The 20,204-nt window shown below is 37.6% G+C and overlaps 1 protein-coding gene across 1 annotated transcript; it reads right to left on the minus strand.

The window, feature by feature from the left end:
- Positions 1 to 888: 888 nt before the first annotated feature.
- Positions 889 to 16,510, minus strand: LOC121422873 (diphthine methyltransferase-like). The gene is made up of 10 exons (XM_041618101.1): positions 16,350 to 16,510; positions 9,499 to 9,672; positions 9,023 to 9,174; positions 8,544 to 8,631; positions 8,160 to 8,251; positions 7,826 to 7,986; positions 6,769 to 6,841; positions 5,459 to 5,524; positions 4,440 to 4,615; positions 889 to 1,821 (listed from the first exon to the last, which is right to left on the minus strand). The coding sequence occupies exons 2-10, from the start codon at positions 9,661 to 9,663 to the stop codon at positions 1,223 to 1,225; spliced, it is 1,572 nt and encodes a 523-aa protein (XP_041474035.1). The 5' UTR covers positions 9,664 to 9,672; positions 16,350 to 16,510; the 3' UTR covers positions 889 to 1,222.
- Between the last annotated feature and the right edge of the window lie 3,694 nt (positions 16,511 to 20,204).

The following is a 20,204-nucleotide window of genomic DNA, read 5'->3' on the forward strand; positions in this document are numbered from 1 at the left end:
TTCCATAAATAGCACAAAGAACATGTACTTTAGGCCATGACTGAGCCCTTTGAACCCAATGTTAGCCGTCATGTGTTATGTGACTTCACCTCAGCTAGAATTGAATTTTGAGTTACCCATTTTTGATCAGGTGATTAGTTTAGCTAAGCTCTTCTAGAGGTTTATCAATGTATATGTTTTGGCAGAGCTTAAAAAATCCATATAAAATGCCCTCCCCCCATCACTAGCAAATTTGAGGTGGCTGATGCTCATTTTTCCTACTACTGGCAAAAAATAGCAGTCTATTGGCTGTACAGTAATTGTCTACCCCTTTTTATCTTTTTTTTTGTTTTATAAGAAAATATATTTAACCGATACTTTCATATAGAATTTTTTTTCTCAGAATTTTACTTTTTTAATAAGTCAAATATCATCATTACCATTATCATGACTAAAGGTCAAGTCCATTCCAGAAAAATGTTGATTTGAATAAATGGAGAAAATCAAACAAACATAACACTGAAAATTTCATTAAAATTGGATGTAAAATAAGAAAGTCTATTTTTCACAATTCAGTGACATGCAAATGAGAGGGTCGATGATGTCCCTCACTCCCTATTTCTTTTTTTTTTATTGTTTGAATTATGCAACATTTCTATTCACTGAACAATAAATTGTTAAAATGATAGTATTTCCACATGTTCAGGGAGGAATAAATCTTCATACGACAATGAGGAGAAATTTGAATATTTGAAATTTCAGATAATGAAATACAAAAGAAATAGTGAGTGACGTCATCAGTCCCCTCATTGGCACACAGACCAGGATGTGCACATACCTGTTTTGTGAAATTAAGTGAAACTTTAAAGTGTCATAACTTTCTTGTTTTACATCTGATTTCTGATGAAATATTATTGGAGTGGACTTGTCCTTTAATGAAATAATTCAAGGAATAGCTCACGAAACATACCACTAATTCAAGATCCAAAGGCTTACAATGCTGATGTTGATTTGATAATTGTGAAAAGAATGAAATGCTATACTAGAGAAATAAATGAAAAACAAAATTAATGAAGTACGAATCACATTAGCCCAAACATGGAGTGTTGAGTGTGCCGCGCTTTGTAACAGAAAGGAAAAGGTGCTGCATCGTATGTCTATTGGATGGATGAGAGTGCAAGCATATGTGTAAGCATATGCAAAGAGCTACATCTAGTTCAACATTTATGCACAGGGACAAATGTCATGAATTTGTCTTTGAATCCCAGGACCAAAGGTGAAATTGGTGATCATAAAATGAGCATGTGCCAATTAATCTACTACATGCTTCTTCTGATATATGACATGAATCTTTCGTATTTGTTTCAATTAAGGTCCTCATTTGGTCTACGCTTTCAACTAGCGATAAATCCTGAGTCGTTTTTGATAAGTTGCACTCATCTTCTAATTGTTCTGCTTTAGATGCCTGAATCTGTATAGAGTTTTGAAGACTGTCACAAGATTTTACACTGTCCTTATTTACTGGTGATCCTTTCTCATATGTTCCACTGCCAGGATGAGTACTAGTTGGTAGGGAAGCAGTAGTAGAAGAGGAGGTAAAAGAGAGTGGTGACTCCATGTGTGAAATGGGTAATACTCTGTCAGGTTGAGAGAGTTCTGAGCATGCAGCTTGATGGGATGTGGTGGGCATACTGTCTGTGTTGACTGGTGACCCTTTTGTGGGAGTGGGCAGTGTGTCCTGAGGTTGGGGATCAGCCTGAAGTGTTACCCTGCACCAGTCTGCTCCATAAGCAAGTGATCCATGTTCCATGTAAGAAGCAATGACTGACATAGACCCATTACCTGTATTAAGAAAAATAACATGAAAAAAGGGATATACATGTACTACCAATTGATTTATACACTCAGCAAAAAAAGTTCTTGGACACTTATAAAAGTTAAAATATTCCATATAGATATTTGATTAAAGGCAAATTATTGTATGTCAACATTACCAGACAATATTCCTCTTCCAGTATGACATGAAATTTTCATGTGAACAGTCATGCATGGGTGGTTAAATGCTTTAAACAATAGCAATGTCAGTAAAAGAAAATTGCAAGAAATGGATCAGTCAGTGCATGGCTGGTTACAGGCATTAAACAATAGCAATGTCAGTAAAAGAAAATTGCAAGAAAACGATCAGTCATTCTTTCAGTTGTGAAAGTTTATGTGGCATAAATATCCATCAAATGATAAAAGCAAACTTAAAGTCAAATACCACTCTAAAAGAGAAGAGAAAGTTATCCACCTTGGATGCATCACTATTCCACTAGAATTTTAAAGCAAAGTTTATTGATGAAACAAAAGTCAAATTTCAGTATCTTGGCATAAGCAAAAGAAAATTCAATATCTCATTTGTCCACACTGGCTCTGAATGAGTGCAGCACATCGACGTCGCATGCTTGTCACAGGTCGGCGACTTTGATCTGCGGTGATGTTGTCCCAATCTTCCCGGAGATAACGCCGGACATCTCTAAGAGTGTCTCCTGGTTGAATTCTTTGATTGACCAATTTTCCTAGCTGATCCCACGAGTGTTCAATCGGGTTCATGTCTGGTGAACAAGTGGGCCATGGATCCAAGAGCTGAACATTGTGGTCATCCAGAAATCTTGGACAATGTTCGCTCGATTGGGGATGCGCATTGTCATCCATGAGAAGATACTGTTTGGATCAGCTAGGAAAATCGGTCAATCAAAGAATTCAACTAGAGACACTCTTCAAGATGTCCGGCGTTATCTCCGGGAAGAATGGGACATCACCCCAGAGCAAATTCGCCGACTTGTGACAAGCATGCGACGTCGATGTGCTGCACTCATTCAGAGCCAGGGTGGACAAACGAGATATTGAATTTTCTTTTGCTTATGCCAAGATACTGAAATTTGATTTTGTTTCATCGATAAACTTTGCTTTAAAATTCTAGTGGAATAGTGATGCATCCAAGGTGTATAACTTTCTTTTCTCTTTTAGAGTGGTATTTGACTTTAAGTTTGCTTTTATCGTTTGATGGATATTTATGCCACATAAACTTTCACAACTGAAAGAATGACTGATCGTTTTCTTGCAATTTTCTTTTACTGACATTGCTATTGTTTAATGCCTGTAACCAGCCATGCACTGACTGATCCATTTCTTGCAATTTTCTTTTACTGACATTGCTATTGTTTAAAGCATTTAATCACCCATGCATGACTGTTCGCATGAAAATTTCATGTCATACTGGAAGAGGAATATTGTCTGGTCATGTTGACATACAATAATTTGCCTTTAATCAAATATCTATATGGAATATTTTAACTTTTTTAACCCTATCTAGGCCGGGGGGCCTCGGAGGCCCCCCCCTCAACGAATCGCGCGATATTTTTGCCGTGCAAAATTTTTTGACCGCACCGCTCTCTGACTTTTTACTTTCAAGTCTTGCGCAACTTTTGAGACCAATTTCGCGTCACCCGGATACGTGGTTCCGAAATTACGCAACATTATGTTAGTGCATGTCAGACCGAAAAATGCTCAAAAATGTGATTTCGTGTACAAAGTCAATGCAAATTGTGTTTTCAACCAAAATTCATAAATGTATGATTATTTTTAGTTTTTCTAGTCTAAATGTATTCATTTTATGCTTTTTATGATCACAGAAGAGTCCCCAACAAATTTCATTGAAAAAACAATGAAAAACAAAAGGTCAAAAAAACAAAGAAATACATAAGAAATTGCAAAAAACAATAAAATACATAAGAAAATGATTTGATATCACAATTTTTTCATGTACACTTGCTAAGAACACCACAAAGAGTTTCTATACCAAAAATTAGTACATTTGGAGCTTTATTTAGGGAGTTAGAGGGAAAAGTATGATTTCGCATACTAATTACGCATAAATTAGCATAATCACTTAATAGCGATTCGCATGAAATAAATTACTATACAATCTTGTAGATTATGCCCCAGGCAACCCGCGTGCCAATTTTCGGCGCGATCGCGCGGTCGACGGCCGAGATCTTAGGGGGGGGCCTGGGAGGCCCCCCCCGGCCATACGAACTCCCAAAATACCCCGGCCTAGATAGGGTTAAGTGTCCAAGAACTTTTTTTGCTGAGTGTACATACATTTGAAGCATGAATCATGAGCATCTGTTTTATCAAGTAGACTCCTTTGAAGCCATGCTTGATGGCACAAGGATGAAATATGTGAGGCATATACTCCATTGGATTTTTCTTCCAGATTGTAGACAAAAGATTCCTGCCCCACTACAGACCTAAGTTATGGGCCAGTTAAAAGAAAACATGCTTCTGTATTTGATAGTTACATATCGCTGCCTCTGGTTGGATAATATTAGCAGACACACTGCTCACTTTTAAACGGGAAAATAAGAATAAATGTGATATTTTGATATGAAATTACTTGACTACATACATTGACATACCGTTATTTGCCTCATTACAGTCAATGATGTGGAAGCCATTATGCATACAGGCTGCTAGCAGAAGACTACCATCCATGGGACACCATTTTAATCTCCAGACCCCACCCCCAACAGATAGCTCAGAGGTGGGGCATCTCATGTTCCGTGTATCCCACAAGAATACATTCTCATCGTAGCTGTGGATTAAACAGCAATGCATGTATATCAATACATTAAAAATAATAATTACAAATCATATACTTGATCATAAGAACACTAGGTATATCATGATCAAATATTGTTTCATTATAAAATTTGAATTTCAATATAAAAGCAAGCAAGACAACCAATACCTTTGAAAATCTTGATTACAAATCATATGCTTGATGATAAAAAAAACACAAGTTCCATTGTATTTTCATGTTTAAATATTCACACATCATTCTACTGTAAATTTTCACTTTGAATAATACAGTAAGACTGCAATGTTTAAATCAATACCTTTTAAAGAAGAATATAGCTTGACATATTGACTTCACATTATCATCATTATTACAATTATATATGTTTGATGATAAGAAAATCACACTGAACTCCATTACAATTGATTGATAACAAACTAAATTACCTTATCAAATTGTAGATTTGAATTTAAGATTAATGACCGAAAGCAAATCCACAAAATTTTGACAAAACATGGATCCAGATAAAATTAAATGACTGAAAATTTGTTCTTTTATTCTGTTTCTCAGACCTCTATCATCATTGGCGGCGGAAGCCAAAAATTTTAGGAGGGGACAAGCAAAAATAAAAAGGGTTCTCAACCCAAAAATTTTAGGGGGGACGTAGGAAAATAAATTGACAAGTATAAAAAAAAAAAAAAGGTCATCAACAACAAATTTAGGGGGGACATGTCCCCCCCCCCCCCCCCCCGCTTCCGCCGCCTATGTCTGTCATTATTTCTTTCCAATTTCCTGTGTCTTTTCTTCTTGAGGGAGATTTCGATAAAGAACCTCAGAAAGAAAATTTTCCAAACTTACCTCCCAGAAGCTAAGCAAAACTCCTTGAACTGATTTGAGTGAAGACTACAAACTCCCATCGTGTGTCTGATATAGAAGAAAAGGACATGAGATATACAAAACAAGAGAAAAACAATGATTACCACAAACTTTATATTTTCTTTTTATTTTTAATGGGATAGAGGGAATATTCACTGTTTCTTATTTATTCTCTCCTCCTCAAAGTTCAGGTTAGTGGTTCAATGTACTAATAAGTACTGGAGAGAAAAATACATTGAAATAGGAAATGAAAAATGAATACCACAAACTTGAACATACTCATATAAGGGGAAACAGGATGGGGTGTCCATAAATAAACATTGTTCGCTATTATTCTCCCCTCAGGTTGATAAATCTGATCTATCAACTACCATATGCATATAATCTAGGGCAGTAGCATATGCAGGATTTTCTAAGGGGGAGATCATTTCCTATCTAAAAGTATCGATAAGCAAAAAAAGGGGGAAAATGGTCTTCATCACAAATTTAACATTGTTTCGTACCTCAAAAAAAGGGGGTTTTGAATTCCAAAATTGAAGGGGGGGGAGGTTGAACCCAATCCTACACTACTAATCTAGCAAGAACAATACTGAACAAGGTGATTCATGAACCGTGACTCACTCATTATCTTTTGACTCCTAGATGACCTTTGACCTTATCATCCAGAACACAGGTGTGATACTAGCCAATGATTAATTGTACCAAGTATAAAGAAAATTGATGCAGATATAAAGAAATGAGAGCAAGTTGAACATGAACTTGACAAGGATGGACATGACCACATATCATTTTACCTTTTGACCTATAGATGACCTTCGACCCCATCATTCTCATGGGCTCACATGTGGTATTACCCAAGGATCATATGTAGCAAGTATGAGCATAATTGATGCACAAATAGAAGAAATAAGAGCAAGTTGAAAAAAACTTAGACACTTTGGAACAGACTAACAGGAAGTGATTACTAGGTCTCTGCCGAACTTGTTAAGGCGAAACAAAAATGGCCCTAAACAGGCATGGAGAGGGACCTTCACAAGCACTTTTAACAAAATAATTTTAAAATCACATCACTTAAAATGAAGCTGGTACCTGGGTGAATCTCACCAAGGAATCTATCAACCCTACAGATTACTAGTATCCTGTGTGGCATACCAAAAGTAATTACCCAATTATGCTTCAAATATCACAATGCTTAATTATATAAAAGAACAACAAAAAAACATTGAATACAATACTGTAGAGTAATAACAAACTGAGGGCAATGCATTATCTGTTCATATCGGATCTAGTACCTTTTGCTAGTAAACAAAGGCTGCTGACAATCGGTCCTTATATCCCATCCTTTGAACTTGCAGTCGTCACCTCCTGTGAAAATGACATAATGTTTTAAAAAGTTTGTTATTTATGCATCATATTAAAAAAATGTCTCGGGGAGCCATGTGAACAAAATAGCTACGGGTGTCTGAGAAACAAGAAAAAAGGAGCTCAAGATGAAAGAATGAGAGAGGTATGAACATAAAAAGATTGAAAAAGAAAGAGGAGTGTATAATACAGGATGGAAAATCTATTAACAAGAATCCTTTCAGCCTCCCAAAGCTCTATAACTATTGACATAATAGCGCACGTATCCACTTTGTTAGTCTAGGCTAGTCTACCGATTCTGGGGAGCGTTTCATGAAAGGACTTGTCAGACGATTTATCTGACATTTCCTGCTTTATCAGACAATTACCATAATAACAGTGCCTCTCAGCCAATCAAGGAAAATTGTCAGATCTGACAACTTGTCGGACAAAAATGCTAGTGAAACTCTCCGCTGGAGCTCAGTTTCTTGAGGAATTACTTCCCACCAGTACCCACTTACCTCACCTGGGTTGAGTGAAGCAAAATGTGTGTAAATTTTTCCTGAAAGAAAACACACTATGGCTGGAAATCAAACCCTCATCCCTCAGATTGACAGAAAGTCTTAACCACTAGACCATGATGCCCCCAAAGAAAGAGAAAATGTATAACCTGATGGGGCCCTAGAATCCAAAGTCAAAATACATATATTCATACATATTCTTCATAATGTAACATATACGATAGCAAAAACTTTCCATCACATCAAATGTCTGGCAATACCCCTATATCCCTTGAGACCATGACAAGTCATATAGAGTATTCCCCAAATCAGACATTTTGGAGGACAAACAAACATTTGTGCATCAACCGTGATAAATTGTGTTATGGTATAATGCTGAGGTATTAAATTGTTATGCCCACCGATGTGATATATCTACGATTGTCTTTAGATTATTTAGGGTTCCTTTCCTTCTGATCTTGCTGATTTTTGTTTTCACAATATCTACCTGAGTAAACAATAGATGGAGACCAGTAATTGAATGCTGTGATCCATGCTTCAAAGCCATGTGCTAACCACTGCTGCTGGACCATGAATGATGAGGTGCCCTCTTGTGGTGTGCATAGAGACAGTCTTCCCATTGAGTCACTGCAGATAATACTGGGTTTGCTATTGTATGACCAAAAACAACAATGACAGAGTTAATCAAACAACTTCAGATATCATTTTATGAATAAATACAATTTAGAAATGGTAGGGGAAAAATAAATTAAATTTATAACAAATAAAAGTTATAAGCTTTTAACAACAGAAATAAAGTAAAAATATAAACAATTGAATACCTGGCATATTTTCCAGTTGACCAGTCAAGACTCAGACCAAGACATTCTTCTCCAAGATTGGTTTTTGAAGTAGGTTCTAGATACCTATCTACCTGATAAAAAGAAAAAAATCAGCCATCATAGTTAAGACAAACAGATATTACCAATTAATAAGGGAATGAAGATAACAAGATTCCTTTCTTATTTTGCAAGAAAAGCCTCTATGATTTCGCTTTTAAACAATTATTCTTATTCTTGATCATGTTTCTTTCAAACTGTTTCCATTCTTTATTTTTACTACCCCCCTGTCCCTTCCCTTACTTCATACAAATTATTCAATCAGGAGACAATGGATAGAGAGAGGACCATAATATGAAGAAGGGTAAGAAGGATTTAGTTTATTACCTCTTTTGAATTCAGAGTGAAAAGCTGTAGAACTCCTTCAGCATCTACTATTCCAAGATGTGGTGTTGTATCAGTCAAATGTTGGTTCCTTGAAGAAGAAAAATTGACTAAATGAACCAATTACCAAATTTTTTTGGATCCTCCTGAGAAATTTAGCACTGCAAGATAATCAGATATCTTATACACATTGCATGTTTGCCCAGAACCCAGAACCTTATCCTTGAATTGTACAATCATTTGTAATAATATCTTTTCCATTCTAACCATTTTATTCAACTCCTTATCAACTTTCACTGTGTTTAACATTATGGCAGATTTTATTTGATATCTGACATTTAAATATGACACTATATTTGTAAAGTAAGGTTTCACTATCAACATCTCAGAATTATTTCCATTTAAAATCAAATACTATCAATTTTGCCCAGAACCTTATCCTTGAATTGTACAATTATTTGTAATAATATCTTTATTCTTACCATTTCATATCTAAGATTCCAGGCATATCAATCTTCTGGACTTCTTTTAAGGTTATCTTAACATCTTGTGATGATCTCTCTTTCAACCGGTAGAGCTGAAGCTGCCCTTTTCTTGAACTCTTATTTTTCTCTCCAGCCTCATTTTCAGAATCCTATGTTGGAGAGTGAAATATTAAATGATTTAAAAGAGCAACAATAAAAATATTTGGGGAAAAAAAGCCAGTGGCCCCTAGGGTAAACATTTATAATTTATAGTTATACATAATACATTGTAACCTTATGTGGCTTGCTACATACTTTAGCATTATAATTGACTGAAAATTGGAAAATTATCTGTAATTTTTTTGTTAAGTGTTAGAATATGGAATATCAAGTTATATTCAATGCGAGTGGGTGCAGCCATACAGGAGATGGAATAGACGGACAGACAGACAGACAGACAGACAGACAGATAGAAGATAGATAGATAGGCCTACCTGAGTAGTGACTGTGCTAGAATCTTCCTGAAGTTGGTATGTCCCACAGACTACATATTCCTGCAGAGTTGGGGTTGGGCACCATTCTACAGAATCTGCATACAATCCAGTATCAATCTTACACTGTGTTCCAATGGAACTAAGTAGATTAACATCTTCACACATTACTGGTATCTTGAAAAAGAGCAACACGAAAACAAGAGAAAGTTTTATTTTGATTCATGAGTGGAATTTATAGGTACATTTTTTATTCTTCACAACTGCTTTTAGAATTTTATCCATTTAAAAAAAATAGATTTAGATGATCTAATACAACATTCTTTATCTAAAATAAATGGTTGATCTGATGAATGATTTAAGAGGGCCTGGCCATAAGTTTCACAACCCTGGAGGGGAGGGGGGGGGGAGGGCACTTCCATTGACGAGTGGATACCAGACGCGACCAAAAACATCCTATAGTATTTTTCATATTCGGATTTAGAAAGTATTGGCATATGATACTGTACCCTTAACAAAGCAGTACCCTTGACAAGATCCCTGAATTGACCCCCCAAAAAAAGAAAAATAATAATAAGTATAACGATATTTTAATTGTTGTTACGGATGTCAACTTTACCTTTACTTACATTGGGTTTAGCATACTGCCGAACCGGCCTCCCACACCTCGCTCAAATCGCACTCTAAACACTTAGTGTTGGGGCAGAAAGTACATCCAATATAAAGCATTCTAGCCTTTTTATAACCTCGCACATTTGACCATAAACATGTAGCTTTCCTAGCGAAATATAGGCCTCCTATACCCTTTTTTCAGTATTTTAGTGCATTTGAAACCCATGTATAATGTGCCTAATCTTTAAAAAGAAATCCTTTAAGCATTTCTTTGGTTCCGACTGTAGGCCTAGTGGTATCCACTTGTCAATAGAAGTGCTCCCCCCCTCCTGGGTCGCACAACGTTCGGTATTTTAATTGATTTTCTGTGAAATGAGAATAACTTTTTATTGAAAATCAACTGCATGATAATTTCTAAAATGTGCAAAAACTGTATTCAACCCAAAGTCAAAGAACACCCCACTCTTTCTGCAATGCCAATGCCAACGGGCCCCTACCCATGCTCTGGTTTGCTAATTGAAGACAACTATGACTCTAGCTCTAGAGATCTACTAGTAGTACTACTAGTAACTAGTACTTAGACTGCTGATGGCAGTAGAGTCGCTGGTCCCAAAATTGGGATTGTCCCAGAAAACAAGGATATCCTCATAAACCAAGACAAATCATGTCTTGAGATAAATTGAGATTGTCCTTCTTTATGGGGTTGTGTTTTTGTTACGCTTAGTCTACCCCTGGGGGGCATAAACAGCAATTATGGGGAATGAGTGCTAAAAAAGTACAACTAAATTCAGTGACCTCAATTCCCCTCCCCCACCCAACAAGTGAACTGTCTATCTTTCATAACTTAAAGTCTTCTAATGAAACCTAATCAGGTAATTTGTATTTTTGAAAGAGGTTTAAAAGGTGAAGAAATAAAATATCTTCATTGGTTATATATTGTGAATATCATACTAATAATTAACATACACAAAAATCAAGTTACAAAATTATTTGTCTAGGAGTCAAACTCAAGGTCAAAGTAAAGGTCAAAGGTCCAATACATTATTTGATGCATGTTTTGGATTCCTAGATCTGAATTTCCTTTTGAGTAGTACCAGTTTCATGAAAATTAGTCAACACGTTATGACGCAATGGCCATTGAAAGTTGAAGGTCAAGCCCATTGGACTAAAAAAATTTTGTTTTGTGGTTGGGCCATGGGAAATTTTATGTGTACCAAATTACAACAAATTTTGAGAGGGTCCGGTGCAAAATTGCACATTCATTTGGTGAATTGGCATGGAATGACCCAATGTCATGACCATGATCAGAATCTAGCTTGAATCCTCTGAAAAATTGTCTCAATCCAAAATGAAGCACACTGCTGAGCTTGAAACCAATCTTATGAAGATATTCATTATGATACTCCATGCGATGAGGACATAGGGAATCACAAATTTAAAGGACAAGTCCACCCCAACAAAAACTTGATTTGAATAAAAAGGGAAAAATTCAACAAGCATAACACTGAAAATTTCATCAAAATCGGATGTAAAATAAGAAAGTTATGGCATTTTAAAGTTTCACTTATTTTCAACAAAATAGTTTTATGAACAAGCCAGTTACATCCAAATGAGAGAGTTGATGACATCACTCACTATTTCTTTTGTATTTTATTATATGAAATATTGTTATTTTCTCGTCATTGTCATGTGAAATGAAGTTTCATTCCTCCCTGAACACGTGGAATTCCATTATTTTAACATTTTGTGCTTCAGGCAAGGAGGTCCTAATCGTCAAATTCGTAAAAATTGAAATATTGTATAATTCAAACAATAAAAAACAAAAGAAATAGTGAGTGACATCATCGACTCTCTCATTTGGATGTAACTGGCTCGTTCATATGCCGTAACTATTTTGTTGAAAATAAGCGAAACTTTGAAATGTCATAACTTTCTTAAAATTTTACATCCGATTTTGATGAAATTTTCAGCATTGTGCTTGTCTGATTTTTCTCCATTGATTCAAATCAACATTTTTCTGAGGTGGACATGGACTTGACCTTTAAAATCAAATCTGATTCTGAGAGGTATGATCAAAACATGTCCACCACCCACACGCACGCTATCGTACATTCATAATCATATTGAATCATTCTTCACATATCCCCAAACCAGCTTTGTGAAACAGTTGAACGATACCTCGTTCTTCACGGTTGGAGCGATTCTACCAGACCATTTCAATTTCATGAAACAGGCCCCAGGCTGCCGCCCCTGGGTACTTTTGAACCTCACAAGTTCAGCTGCACACCCGACCCCGTCCAAAGGGCAAAGGCCAAACCAATCTAATTCTAATCTAAAAACGTACCCCCCCCCCAGCTCTACCAATTGAATTAGTACCGATTATGTTATGATAACCCAGAATCCAGATCTGGATGTGTACGATGCAGGACCCTCTTGTCCTGGGCATAAACGCATCGGGTGAGAGAGGGCGGACCGGCAGAGTGAGGATTAGACATGTATTGTTAGACGTTTCTGTCAATCAATAGCTTCATGAATGAGCTTGTCAATGTTGAGTTGATGACAGCGTCACTCAGGTGATTCCACTCAATGATGATAGTGGATGGGAAGAATGAGTTCCTGTTACATGTGTTACTACTATTATGATTTGTAACAGGAACTCATTCTTCCCAGTTTCCCACATGTCCCATCCTGTTTTGAAAAGGCTGTAGGCCTAAATTGTTATTCGTTCGGTTTGTGCTCTGATTATTGTATTAGGCCCTATAGCACTTACCTTACCTTACCTTACCGCAAATACTGGAAGAATGCTGAATTAGCAGTCGAGCTTCCAGATCTATCTTCTAATTTAGTCATCTTCCATCATGCTTCAATAGATTAAGGAGGCAGTGGGGCAAGTTGGTGAAAATTGACTTTTCGTATCTAAGAGTAGTGGGAATCATAATGCTTATCTTGCCAGTATCGGTCTAGCCTGAATTTGAAGGTGTCTACTGTGGAAGCTTCAACTACCTCAGCTGGGAGAGAGTTCCAATCATTGACTACTCGGTGACTAAAAGCATGCTTTCTCACATTTGTTCTGCATCTTGGCTTTACAAGTTTGTATCTATGACCTCTTGTAGTACTGTCAGCTAGTTGAAAAAAGTGGTCTGGGTTAAGCCTGTCGACTTCATGAGTGATCTTATACACTTGAATCATGTCTCCTCTCTTTCTTCTGTACTCCAAGGATGGTAATTTCAGGTGTTTAAGCCTTTCCTTGTATGGAAGATGTTTGATCCTGGAGATTACTTTTGTTGCTCTCTTCTGAACTCTCTCGACAGCCTTAGCATCAGCAATGTACTGTGGTGACCAGATGACATTTCCATATTCCAGGAGTGGCCTCACTAACCCTTTAAATAGTTTGGGGATAGTGGTCGAATCAAGACACTGGAAAGTACGTCTTATGCTGATCAGTACCCTGTTTGCCTTATTAACAGCATTTGACACTTGCTTGTGGAATTTTAGATCGTCGTCAATGATGATCCCTAAATCCTTTTCTTCTCTAACTACATTCAGTGCTGTACTCCCGATGTTGTAGTGCTCTCTTTGGTCACCTGATCCAAGATGCAAAACACTGCACTTGTCAGTGTTGAATTGAAGTTGCCACTTTGAGGACCAGTTCATCAGTGAGTGCAAACTTGCTTGGAACAGTTCACATTGATTTGGCGAGGAGACAGACGAATAGGCCTTAGTGTCATCTGCATAGATTCTTACAGTGGATTCCATAACATCAGGAAGATCATTGATGTACAACACAAACAATGTCGGGCCGAGCACGCTACCCTGGGGCACCCCACTCTTTACCGTGCACCACTGAGATCTGGCATTGTTTACTATTACCCTCTGGGTTCGGCCACTGAGAAAATCAGCAATCCAAGTTTTGAAGCTTCCTTGGATGTTGTACGCATCTAGTTTTGCCACAAGACGTTGATGGGGTACACTGTCAAAGGCCTTTCTAAAGTCTAGGTAGACAACATCAACCTTTTCACCTTGATCCAGTGAGGATGTCCAGTCCTCTAGTGTCTGGAGCAGCTGTGTAACAGTTGATCTTCCTGGGACAAATCCATGTTGGGAATCGCTGATTAGTTCATTCTCCATCAGATGATCGACGATCTTGTCTCTGATCAGCGACTCCATGATCTTACAAGGTACTGAAGTCAAACTTATCGGTCGATAATTATTGGCTTCAGACTTGTTTCCCTTCTTGTGAACTGGAACAACGTGACTTGCTTTCCATGCTGAAGGAAGCTTGCCTTCTTTGAATGATTTAGTGTAGATGATGGCCAATGGTGTACACACTGAAGGTGCCGTTTCCCGTAAAATGCAAGGATGGATACCATCCGGTCCAGCACTCTTGAATTTGGAAAGCAGATCAAGTTTGCGATGTACATCCTCTGGGGTTATGTCAAGAGCAGATAAGCATCCCGCTGACTGTCTGCGTTCAAGCTGTGGGATGGAAGAAGTGTCCTCTTCAGTAAATGTTGTCTCAAAGAAAGCATTCAAGATTTCGGCTTTCTCTTCATCTGTTGAAGTGAAGGTACCATCTGTCTTTTTGAGATCAGGGAGCCCCTTTCTGGTCTTTAGATTATCAGATGCATATCTCCAGAATGCTTTTGGATCCTTCTTCACATTCTTCGCAAGGTCCTTTTCAAAGTTACTTCGCAGTTCTCTCGTGAGGCATTGAAGAGCCTTTGCTAGTCTCTTAGCTCTAGCAATGTCAGTTGGGTGTTTAGTGACTTGGGCTTGTTGCCATGCACGATGCTTTTGTCCATGCAGTCTGAGTGCTTGATTGTTCATCCATCTATGCTTTTTCTTACGTCGCCGTGATGAAGAACAAGGTATGTGTTTCTTCATAATGTCTGTCAAGTTTGTATGGAAGAATGACCAGGACTGTTCAGTATCCATGTCCTTCATTGACTGTTCCCAATCAACTTTATCAAGCTCCTCACATATGTCATTGTATTGTCCAAGACTGAACTGAAGTTTTGGAAACTGTGCTTCTCTTTCTGGAGCTGAGAGGGTGACTGTCAAAATAAGCCCAAGATGGTCACTCAATCCAAGAGGAGGCAGTGATTCAATATCATCAATCAAATGGTCATTATTAGTGAACACCAAATCCAGAGTGCTGTCAGTTTGTCCTACCCTATGTCTTGTTGGGAAATGGACATGCTGGTGTAGGAAGCAGTCGGCTATAGTGTCTATGAATTCTATATCTGTGTTGCTTCTTCCAGTGTGGGATTCCCAGTCTATGTGAGGATAGTTGAAATCCCCTGCAATCAAAAGGTGGGCTGAGTTCTTACTGGAGACTTCAAGCATGAGATCGCGTAGCTGGTTGTGATTGCTGACAGATGGACTTCTGTATATACATCCAGCAAGAAGTTTCTTTGAACCAGACACCCGCAGAGTTATCCACACAGACTCATCAAATCCTCGTTGGATATCACAGTCTCGTATGAGATGGCGTAGTTCATGAGAAACATAAATAGCAACACCCCTCTTTCCATTTGGGAGATTGGAGTGTATGTCATATCCATCTAAATGTAAGTCCTGTTCATGAAGTGGATTCTTGGCATTCTTTGGGCAGATCTCAGTCAGAAAGACCAAGTCTACTTTGTGTACTTCAAGAAGCATTAACAGTTCATTCCGCTTATTTAAAAGGGAATCACAATTTGTGTAGTATGCCTTCAGTGTACCTCTTTTCCTGTTATTTGGCATTGTTTGTTCTTGTTGAGTTTCATTTTCAGAGTTTACCTGCCACTCATCATCATCAGAAGTTGAGGTCAAGGTGGAGCAGTCACTGTCACCAACACTTGTGATACATGTAGATGTCACAGTTTCATCCATATCTCCAGTAGCATCCCCGGCATATTTATCAAATTCATTATCCAGGGTGAATGAGATGTTGTTGACAATGGATTTCCTAGTACTTGTTCTTGTGGCACCTTTGTTCCCATCTGTGGCAAGTTGTTCCCTCCTTTCACTGTATGAACACGCACCATCTATTTCAATGCATTCATGTAGGTTCCTTCTGTTATCGGTGATAGACTGGTTATCTCCATCTGTGGCAAGTTCTTTGGTATTCACTTGGGATGCCAATACTTCCATTCTGCTATTGTATTCTTGTGACGTCCTTCTCCTGTCAACTTCAATATCACTTTCATTCCTCTCAGCTTGTTCTTATTTGTTATTTGTCAGATTAGATAATTACCTGGCTTGGGCTTGGATAAGTCAGTTCTAGAATTACTTTTGAAAAATAGCAAACAGAAGTCAGAAAACCTCACTGCATCAGCTCACAGCTCAGGCTAGCTCGGCACATTGCACACTCACGATCACACGTATTGCTATTGCGAGGTTTCACTCTCAGCACAGGCCTACCCCCCTACATACATCACTTTCCGCTCGCGGCCGGCCGCCGGCTCGGGAACATGCGGCGTGCGCCCGAAGGCTAGGGACCAACCTGAAGCGAGCGGACAGACTCAGCAGACACTTTGATATCGCGATATCACAGATTGTCCAATTTCCGCCGATGTAAACACACGGCGATTTCCCGTTCTAATCACGTGTAGTCTCTCTTTCGCAGACCCTTATTTCTATTTTCAATTGAAGTTGTCTCTTAATACCAATATTGTTAGTTGCTACCTTTTTTTCTTTTATTACAGATTCAAACATCCAACCGAACATGGCTTGTCGGCGAAATACCGGCAAGAAGAAGAAACATTTTGCCGTGAAAGAAGAAGCAATAAGTGGATGCCCGAACTTTTGGGAACTCTTCATGATTTAAGATTGATTTGTTTAGAGAATTACCAAAAAGTAGTTTCATCTTTGCATACTCTAATAATGAAAGCATCGTAGTTAGATTATTAATTTTAGTACTGAGGCTGTTAGCATTAAAAAAATATGCCGTTAATAGGGAAATGTGTTGAAATCTCAACCCTTATAATACTGATAAACACTAATGCGGATAAGCAGAATTTTCTTTTACTGTTATTTGGTAGATAAGAGAATTTTAAAAAATGTATGGAATATGATGTGCTAATGAAATATGTATGTAATACGAATTAATTGGACCTACCCAGGAAAATGATATGAATAATGGAAGGCCCAATTACCACCCCTTCTAATCCATTTTTGCGACCTGATTTCAGTCCATTAATTTTACCAAAGACATTTTAAAATTGTGATTATGCTTGTGATTGTAATTGCAATAAAACTAATAAGCAATAATAAAGTAACGTGACCTCATAACTTTAATTGTCCGAAATAGTTGCACAATTTTCATAGGCGGATCTAAGGGGCGAGGAAACCCGAGGCGCCCCCCCCCCGAAAAAAGAAACAAAACAGGAAAAGAAAGAAAGGGAAAGAAAGGAGGGAAGCAAGAAGGAGAAAAGAAAAGGAGACGAGTGAATAAGACACTGGCATAAATCCCGGGGGGATGGGGGGATATATCCCCCACCACTTTTTGAGGAGGGGGGGGATGGCTTGTACAAACATCCCCCCCACTTTTTACGAAAGAAAATGAAAAAAAATCACAAGAGATTGTTGCTTTATTGGTAAAAATCCTTCCTAAAATACCGCTTAACAAATAAAACAATATTATTGAATCATAAAATGCCAATAAAGAGCCAGTTCACCATTTCCAAACGAAATACTTATGCCCTTATTATAACATTGAAGAGAAGCCCTCGTTTCTTCCGTTTCATCAATGTTGGGGTCTTTGGGAAGGGATTAAGATGGAGAGTAATTTTTTTTAATGTAATCTCTAATAAAACCATTGAACCATCATGGGGTAAGAAAAATAATAATATTGGAGGGGTATTTGCCATATGGACATACAGTGGCGTAACTACGGGGGCACATACCCCCCCCCCCTCTCCATCGGCTGAACTCCAAAAAAGGGGGAAATGAGAAAAGAGGGAGAAAGGAAGAGAAACGTAGTGGGAAAGAAGAAAATATTATTCATTATAATGTTATTTTACATTATATTATAATCATGTTATGTTACATTACATAAAAAACATTTTTATCATAACTTTATGAAACATAATTTGCCCAGGGCCTACTTCTCCATTGTTCCTGGTGCTCGCATTGTCTGTTTAACGAGATATATAATCCTGAAGTACTAAAACATCCCGTTTTCAAGTCAATATAAACCAAATATATTTCCTAGCACTTGAGTTATCATTGTTTTATGTAGTGACATATGCTTCTTTTACATGACTCAAAAAGTGATTGCCCCATGTTAAGATCTTCGAACATATGAAACATTTCCTGTCCCTGATTACGTTCGCATTAGTGGATTGGTGAGATATGTCTGCTCTTCATGAATTTTTAAAATCAGTCCTTAAAATGTCCCTTCTTCTGATCTGAATATCAAAAATTGTCTAAATTTTCAGCTCGCGCTTCACGCTCGCAATATTTGATTAGTGAGATGCGTATGATAATCATGATTGCAATGACTACAAAAAGTGTTTGATGTGTTCAGATGTAATTCTAATAAAATCAGCAAGCGCTTGGCACTCGCATTAGATGACTATGGTGAGATATGCATACTCTTAATGGATTTCTAAAATATATTCCTTAAAATCTCGCTGTTTGGGGTCAAAATATGCGAAAATTTCAGCTCACGCTTCGCGCTCGCTTTATTTAACAAGACAGGTACCTATCGTGATGACCAAATTTGATTATAATGTCCCTTTTTAGGTGTGAATATAAAAAATTCAGCTCGCGCTTCGCGCTCGCATTATTCGATCAGTGAGATACATATCCGTTTATTTCTAAACCGTTTATTTCTAAAATTGCTTAGAATGTCAATCTTTTAAGTCACAATGTCAAAAATTTGAACTACAAGTTCAAAGATGTATCTTCTTATGACTAAGTGCAAATCGTCCTTCACAGGTTATTTTTCGATCAAGCCAGAACCCATATTAAAATAATGTCTGCTTCCGCTTCGAGCTCACAGTAATTATCTTTCTACATACGCATGTTCTTCAGGTTCGCAAACATTGCCCAATTATTATATTCAATTTTGAGAACAACAATCATGAAGGTCACAAAATGTTCAGCTCGTGCTCCGTGCTCGCACTTTTTAAATAGGGCTATGAGATTATTACATGTTTTTTCAAGTTGTTTTTTAAGAACAAAGCTAAGAAATTACTCTTATGATATCCGAGCGTTTTGCGGCCCCCCCAAAAAGTAAATGGGAGAAAAGAAAAGGAATAAGTAAAAAATATAGGCCTATAATTTTTCAAATGTTACTTCAAAGTCACACAAACTTTGATTTTGTGATTGAAATGTCAAAATTTCGCTATCTCGCTACGCCCGCTCGCAACTTTTTATCAAATTTAGGCAATATTCCATGTTGAACCCCCTCAAAATTTTTAGCTCATTACGCTACTAAGAAAACACCTTCCAAAAAGCAAACAAAAATCAAATTTGAGGGGCAGATCGGGGAAAATAATTTTATGGGTGAAAAAAAATCATAACACGCTCCTGCATTTTTATGATGCTATTTCACGTTTCCACTCAATACCTTTTTTTACTTTTTTACACGATTGTGGTATTTTGCTCCTTGTATTTTAATTACCGTAGTGGCAATATTGTGGAATACCGCCGTCTACATAGGGTCCTCATATTACGTGTATTAGGAAGCACGCGTGTAATGGGATCCAGGAATTTCGGGAATCCCCTTTAGACCCGTACCTAAAATGACGTAATGGTTGGAAAAATCAACACTGGATAAGACAGTAATGGACGCCTGACAATTAACCCCTGGATTAAAAATTTTTGTGCCACCTGTATCGCTTTGGATTGATTGAAACTTGGTATTCCTGGAGTTTGAGTCTCTTTAAAGGTGACTGAACTTATTGGGGGCACTTTGAAAATGGCATAAAACCCCCATTTCGTCCAGATTATGGCTCGAGTGCCGCAATTAACAAGGGTCTTTAATGGACGCCTGACAATTAACCCCTGGATTAAAAATTTTTGTGCCACCTGTATCGCTTTGGATTGATTAAAACTTGGTATTCCTGGAGTTTGAGTCTCTTTAAAGGTGACTGAACTTATTGGGG

Source organism: Lytechinus variegatus, chromosome 10 (genome assembly GCF_018143015.1).
Source record: "Lytechinus variegatus isolate NC3 chromosome 10, Lvar_3.0, whole genome shotgun sequence".
In the NCBI taxonomy this organism is placed as follows: domain Eukaryota; kingdom Metazoa; phylum Echinodermata; class Echinoidea; order Temnopleuroida; family Toxopneustidae; genus Lytechinus; species Lytechinus variegatus.

Coding starts and splice junctions, on each gene's coding strand:
- LOC121422873 (XM_041618101.1), bottom strand. CDS start 9,663: ATGTGTGAAGATGTTAATCTACTTAGTTCCATTGGAACACAGTGTAAG. Junction 6,842..7,825: donor TCCATCTATTGTTTACTCAG/GTAGATATTGTG, acceptor TCATTTTCACAG/GAGGTGACGACTGCAAGTTC. Junction 1,822..4,439: donor CTGTAATGAGGCAAATAACG/GTATGTCAATGT, acceptor TTCTTAATACAG/GTAATGGGTCTATGTCAGTC.